The following is an 8,007-nucleotide window of genomic DNA, read 5'->3' as shown; positions in this document are numbered from 1 at the left end:
AATAATGATGTCCGACGACCTAACGTTTAGGGAGCATAACCAAGCAAATATTGCGTCAGCCAGAAAAATGATCGGATGGATTACGAGAACTTTCAAATCCAGGGATCCCATCACAATGGTTGTACTCTTCAAGTCACTTGTGCTGTCCCGTCTTGAGTACTGCTCAGTACTCACTTCCCCCTTCAGAGCAGGAGAGATTGCTGAAATAGAGGGAATACAGAGAACATATACGGCACGCATAGACGAGATAAAACACCTAAATTATTGGGATCGTCTCAAAGCTCTCCAAATGTACTCTCTAGAAAAGAGACGAGAGAGATACCAAATAATATACACATGGAAAATACTGGAGGGTCAGGTCCCAAATCTACACAGTAAAATAACAACGTACTGGAGTGAACAATATGGAAGAAAATGCAAGATTGAACCTGTGAAGAGCAGAGGTGCCATAGGCACAATCAGGGAGCACTGTATAAACATCAGAGGTCCGCGGTTGTTCAACGTCCTCCCAGCGAGCATAAGAAATATTGCCGGAACAACCGTGGACATCTTCAAGAGAAAACTGGACGGTTTTCTAAGAGAAGTTCCGGATCAGCCGGGCTGTGGTGGATATGTGGCCCTGCGGGCCGCTCCAAGCAACAGCCTGGTGGACCAAACTCTCACAAGTCGAGCCTGGCCTCGGGCCGGGCTTGGGGAGTAGAAGAACTCCCAGAACCCCATCAACCAGGTAAATATCAACCAGGTAAATAGTCAGCCAGGTGCGGGTGACACGACTACCCTCTCCTTCCTGACATGTCGTGGCTCGGTCGGCTGCCACGGCGGCTCAAGCATCTAGAACACATCATCCTAACAGCACTCACGCTGGACACCATCGTAAGTTATATACATACAACACTTACAGACTGACAGACTGTAAGTGTCAAGCTGAACTCTACTCTAGGAACTAGAGGCTCTAGGAACTATAGGCTCTAGGAACTAGAGGCTCTAGAGCTGGCTCACACCACACTAACAAAAGACAAGGGGAGGAGGGGGGGGGGCAACTTTATACATTACAAAGTCTTCTCTTTAAATACTTAAAAACATTTTCCTGCAAGATAAACAAACTGACAGTATATCCCACAACCTCACAGTATATCCCACAACCTCACAGTATATCCCACAACCTCACAGTATATCCCACAACCTCACAGTATATCCCACAACCTCACAGTATATCCCACAACCTCACAGTATATCCCACAACCTCACAGTATATCCCACAACCTCACAGTATATCCCACAACCTCACAGTATATCCCACAACCTCACAGTATATCCCACAACCTCACAGTATATCCCACAACCTCACAGTATATCCCACAACCTCACAGTATATCCCACAACCTCACAGTATATCCCACAACCTCACAGTATATCCCACAACCTCACAGTATATCCCACAACCTCACAGTATATCCCACAACCACACAGTATATCCCACAACCTCACAGCATATCCCACGACCTCACAGCATATCCCACAACCTCACAGTATATATCTCAACCTCACAGCATATCCCACAACCTCACAGTATATCCCACAACCTCACAGTATATCCCACAACCTCACAGTATATCCCACAACCTCACAGTATATCCCACAACCACACAGTATATCCCACAACCTCACAGCATATCCCACAACCTCACAGCATATCCCACAACCTCACAGCATATCCCACAACCTCACAGCATATCCCATAACCTCACAGCATATCCCACAACCACACAGTATATCTCTCAACCTCACAGTATATCCCACAACCTCACAGTCCCAACCTCACAACCTCACTGCCCCACACACTGTGCCTGGTGTGGCCACCACTCCCTCACACACTGTGCCTGGTGTGGCCACCACTCCCACACACACTGTGCCTGGTGTGGCCACCACTGCCCCACACACTGTGCCTGGTGTGGCCACCACTGCCCCACACTGTGCCTGGTGTGGCCACCACTGCCCCACACACTGTGCCTGGTGTGGCCACCACTCCCTCACACACTGTGCCTGGTGTGGCCACCACTCCCTCACACACTGTGCCTGGTGTGGCCACCACTCCCTCACACACTGTGCCTGGTGTGGCCACCACTCCCTCACACACTGTGCCTGGTGTGGCCACCACTCCCTCACACACTGTGCCTGGTGTGGCCACCACTCCCTCACACACTGTGCCTGGTGTGGCCACCACTCCCTCACACACTGTGCCTGGTGTGGCCACCACTCCCTCACACACTGTGCCTGGTGTGGCCACCACTCCCTCACACACTGTGCCTGGTGTGGCCACCACTCCCTCACACACTGTGCCTGGTGTGGCCACCACTCCCTCACACACTGTGCCTGGTGTGGCCACCACTCCCTCACACACTGTGCCTGGTGTGGCCACCACTCCCTCACACACTGTGCCTGGTGTGGCCACCACTCCCTCACACACTGTGCCTGGTGTGGCCACCACTCCCTCACACACTGTGCCTGGTGTGGCCACCACTCCCTCACACACTGTGCCTGGTGTGGCCACCACTCCCTCACACACTGTGCCTGGTGTGGCCACCACTCCCTCACACACTGTGCCTGGTGTGGCCACCACTCCCTCACACACTGTGCCTGGTGTGGCCACCACTCCCTCACACACTGTGCCTGGTGTGGCCACCACTCCCTCACACACTGTGCCTGGTGTGGCCACCACTCCCTCACACTGTGCCTGGTGTGGCCACCACTGCCCCACACTGTGCCTGGTGTGGCCACCACTGCCCCACACTGTGCCTGGTGTGGCCACCACTGCCCCACACTGTGCCTGGTGTGGCCACCACTGCCCCTCACACTGTGCCTGGTGTGGCCAACACTGCCCCACACACTGTGCCTGGTGTGGCCAACACTGCCCCACACACTGTGCCTGGTGTGGCCAACACTGCCACACACTGTGCCTGGTGTGGCCAACACTGCCCCTCACACTGTGCCTGGTGTGGCCAACACTGCCCCTCACACTGTGCCTGGTGTGGCCACCACTGCCCCTCACACTGTGCCTGGTGTGGCCAACACTGCCCCACACACTGTGCCTGGTGTGGCCAACACTGCCCCACACTGTGCCTGGTGTGGCCAACACTGCCCCTCACACTGTGCCTGGTGTGGCCAACACTGCCCCACACACTGTGCCTGGTGTGGCCACCACTGCCCCACACACTGTGCCTGGTGTGGCCACCACTGCCCCACACACTGTGCCTGGTGTGGCCACCACTGCCCCTCACACTGTGCCTGGTGTGGCCACCACTGCCCCACACTGTGCCTGGTGTGGCCACCACTGCCCCTCACACTGTGCCTGGTGTGGCCACCACTGCCCCTCACACTGTGCCTGGTGTGGCCACCACTGCCCCACACACTGTGCCTGGTGTGGCCAACACTGCCCCACACACTGTGCCTGGTGTGGCCACCACTGCCCCTCACACTGTGCCTGGTGTGGCCACCACTCCCTCACACTGTGCCTGGTGTGGCCACCACTGCCCCACACACTGTGCCTGGTGTGGCCACCACTGCCCCACACACTGTGCCTGGTGTGGCCAACACTGCCCCACACACTGTGCCTGGTGTGGCCACCACTGCCCCACACACTGTGCCTGGTGTGGCCACCACTGCCCCACACACTGTGCCTGGTGTGGCCACCACTGCCCCACACACTGTGCCTGGTGTGGCCACCACTGCCCCTCACACTGTGCCTGGTGTGGCCACCACTGCCCCACACACTGTGCCTGGTGTGGCCACCACTGCCCCTCACACTGTGCCTGGTGTGGCCACCACTGCCCCTCACACTGTGCCTGGTGTGGCCACCACTCCCTCACACTGTGCCTGGTGTGGCCACCACTGCCCCACACACTGTGCCTGGTGTGGCCACCACTGCCCCTCACACACTGTGCCTGGTGTGGCCACCACTGCCCCTCACACTGTGCCTGGTGTGGCCACCACTGCCCCTCACACTGTGCCTGGTGTGGCCACCACTGCCTCACACGGCTCACTATTAAGGCTTCAACAACAGCCTAAGTCAACAAGGGATACATACAACGAAGCACAAATACAATACAATATATAAGACATGGGAGGTGTGAGGCAAGTGTTCTAAAGCACTTGGAAGACAGTGTTGACATCAAGTGTTGCATCTGTAACAACATTCCACCCGAGCTGAGCAGAATTATCTACAGCATGCACAAACACACAAGGAATATACTGGGTTTGCAACAATGAAAGATTAATATGGGAAAACATAACCCAACTGATGAATGCCATTCCCGGAACACAGAGATTAACATTCACAGAAAAGCTGCCAGTGATATATGTAGATTGTGAAAAACCAACACTGGATAAGGACCAAAGCTCAGGAACAGGTAGTTTAGAGAACCGCAGCAGTAGTGTGGAGGGAGAGGGTGTCGTGGTACACAAGAACAGCAATATTGCAGTGCCAGGTAATATAAACAGTGAGAGCAACAGTGAGAGCAACAGTGAGAGCAACAGTGGGAGCAACAGTGGGAGCAACAGTGAGAGCAACAGTGAGAGCAACAGTGGGAGCAACAGTGAGAGCAACAGTGAGAGCAACAGTGAGAGCAACAGTGAGAGCAACAGTGGGAGCAACAGTGAGAGCAACAGTGAGAGCAACAGTGAGAGCAACAGTGAGAGCAACAGTGAGAGCAACAGTGAGAGCAACAGTGAGAGCAACAGTGAGAGCAACAGTGAGAGCAACAGTGGGAGCAACAGTGAGAGCAACAGTGAGAGCAACAGTGGGAGCAACAGTGAGAGCAACAGTGAGAGCAACAGTGAGAGCAACAGTGAGAGCAACAGTGAGAGCAACAGTGAGAGCAACAGTGGGAGCAACAGTGAGAGCAACAGTGGAAGCAACAGTGGGAGCAACAGTGGGAGCAACAGTGAGAGCAACAGTGGGAGCAACAGTGAGAGCAACAGTGAGAGCAACAGTGGAAGCAACAGTGGGAGCAACAGTGGGAGCAACAGTGAGAGCAACAGTGAGAGCAACAGTGAGAGCAACAGTGAGAGCAACAGTGAGAGCAACAGTGAGAGCAACAGTGAGAGCAACAGTGAGAGCAACAGTGAGAGCTACAGTGAGAGCAACAGTGAGAGCAACAGTGGGAAACATCATAAACATAGGTATTGGGAGGAAAAACGGAGATGGCGCCACTAAAGAGGCGGCCAAGACAGACACGGGTATAAATAACTTGGAGAGAAAATAAAAACTGAGAATATTTGAAAATTCTGCGCAAAAGGACTCTGCAAATATGGGAAAATTGGCGCCAAATGCACTTTTGTGCAACCTCGAAAATGCAGGAATATGCTGGCGAGGGGCACAGGCCGGTCTGGAACGGAGTGCAGATACTTCCACCCTAAACTATGTCAATTTTCAATTAATGAAATTTTTTTTTACAATCTTCAGTGGCCGGAATTCCACGCGAGAGGAACACAGCGTTATAGACGGGAAGATCAATATGATATTACTGGATTTTTTTTAGAGGCAGACAGAAACAGAGAACATATAAGAGAGAGGAACTGGCAGACAGAACCACTGCAGGATTACAGAGGGGGAGGGACATACCCACAAGACTGGATGGAATACAAGTCATCAACAAGCACACAGGTACCACACCACACAACACCCACACTACCACCAACACTGGATGAACCACTACCAACACTGGACGAACCACTACCATCACTGGACGAACCACTACCATCACTGGACGAACCACTACCATCACTGGACGAACCACTACCATCACTGGACGAACCACTACCATCACTGGACGAACCACTACCAACACTGGACGAACTACTACCAACACTGGACGAACTACTACCATCACTGGACGAACCACTACCAACACTGGACGAACCACTACCAACACTGGACGAACCACTACCATCACTGGACGAACCACTACCAACACTGGACGAACCACTACCATCACTGGACGAACCACTACCAACACTGGACGAACCACTACCATCACTGGACGAACCACTACCATCACTGGACGAACCACTACCATCACTGGACGAACCACTACCATCACTGGACGAACTACTACCAACACTGGACGAACCACTACCATCACTGGACGAACCACTACCATCACTGGACGAACCACTACCATCACTGGACGAACCACTACCATCACTGGACGAACCACTACCATCACTGGACGAACCACTACCATCACTGGACGAACCACTACCATCACTGGACGAACCACTACCATCACTGGACGAACCACTACCATCACTGGACGAACTACTACCAACACTGGACGAACCACTACCATCACTGGACGAACCACTACCAACACTGGACGAACCACTACCAACACTGGACGAACCACTACCATCACTGGACGAACCACTACCATCACTGGACGAACCACTACCAACACTGGACGAACCACTACCATCACTGCACGAACCACTACCAACACTGGACGAACCACTACCAACACTGGACGAACTACTACCATCACTGGACGAACTACTACCAACACTGGACGAACCACTACCAACACTGGACGAACCACTACCAACACTGGACGAACTACTACCAACACTGGACGAACCACTACCATCACTGGACGAACTACTACCATCACTGGACGAACCACTACCAACACTGGACGAACCACTACCATCACTGGACGAACTACTACCAACACTGGACGAACCACTACCAACACTGGACGAACTACTACCAACACTGGACGAACCACTACCATCACTGGACGAACCACTACCATCACTGGACGAACCACTACCATCACTGGACGAACCACTACCATCACTGGACGAACCACTACCAACACTGGACGAACCACTACCAACACTGGACGAACCACTACCAACACTGGACGAACCACTACCAACACTGGACGAACCACTACCATCACTGGACGAACCACTACCAACACTGGACGAACCACTACCATCACTGGACGAACCACTACCAACACTGGACGAACCACTACCAACACTGGACGAACCACTACCATCACTGGACGAACCACTACCATCACTGGACGAACCACTACCATCACTGGACGAACCACTACCATCACTGGACGAACCACTACCAACACTGGACGAACCACTACCAACACTGGACGAACCACTACCAACACTGGACGAACCACTACCATCACTGGACGAACCACTACCATCACTGGACGAACCACTACCAACACTGGACGAACCACTACCAACACTGGACGAACCACTACCAGCACTGGACGAACCACTACCATCACTGGACGAACCACTACCAACACTGGACGAACCACTACCATCACTGGACGAACCACTACCAACACTGGACGAACCACTACCATCACTGGACGAACCACTACCATCACTGGACGAACCACTACCAACACTGGACGAACCACTACCATCACTGGACGAACCACTACCATCACTGGACGAACCACTACCATCACTGGACGAACCACTACCAAAACAACACACCCTGGACCAGGGTGGAGGGGGGGGGAGAACTACCAAAGCCCATCAGAAGTGACACGCAATATGGGAAATCATTCATATTTGCAAACATACAAGGCCTAAAGTCAAAATCAAGAAATAAAGTTAAGTTCATAAATGGTCTTCTAATAGAATCGAACTCAATATTTAGTGCATTTACAGAAACCCACACGAAAGATTACATGGATAGTGAAATATGGATCCCAAATTATAATCTATATAGATGTGACAGTAATTAGGTCAAGTGAAGGAGTAGGTCTGTATAATAAAGAGGAACTGGCATGCACAGAGCTCCTGAACTCGACCAATGAGGTGGTAGAGGTACTTGGAATCCAAGTAGAAAATATAAATCTAATTATTATTCTAATATACAAACCGCCAGATGCAACAGTTGAGGAATTCACAGATCAGATACACAAAATAGAAAATATCCTTGATAACCTAGCAAACCCAGCTCCA

General features: G+C 52.3%; 1 protein-coding gene across 1 annotated transcript; it reads left to right on the top strand.

Moving 5' to 3' along the window:
• The first annotated feature begins 4,297 nt into the window (after positions 1 to 4,297).
• LOC138354391 (clumping factor B-like) lies at positions 4,298 to 5,212 on the top strand. Its single transcript, XM_069308574.1, has one exon. The coding sequence runs from the start codon at positions 4,298 to 4,300 to the stop codon at positions 5,210 to 5,212; it is 915 nt and encodes a 304-aa protein (XP_069164675.1).
• The last annotated feature ends 2,795 nt before the right edge of the window (positions 5,213 to 8,007 follow it).

The sequence above is a fragment of the Procambarus clarkii genome, chromosome 62, assembly GCF_040958095.1.
Source record: "Procambarus clarkii isolate CNS0578487 chromosome 62, FALCON_Pclarkii_2.0, whole genome shotgun sequence".
Classification (NCBI taxonomy): domain Eukaryota; kingdom Metazoa; phylum Arthropoda; class Malacostraca; order Decapoda; family Cambaridae; genus Procambarus; species Procambarus clarkii.
Note: the sequence above shows the minus strand (reverse complement) of the source record. Positions and strands in the feature narration are given on the sequence as shown.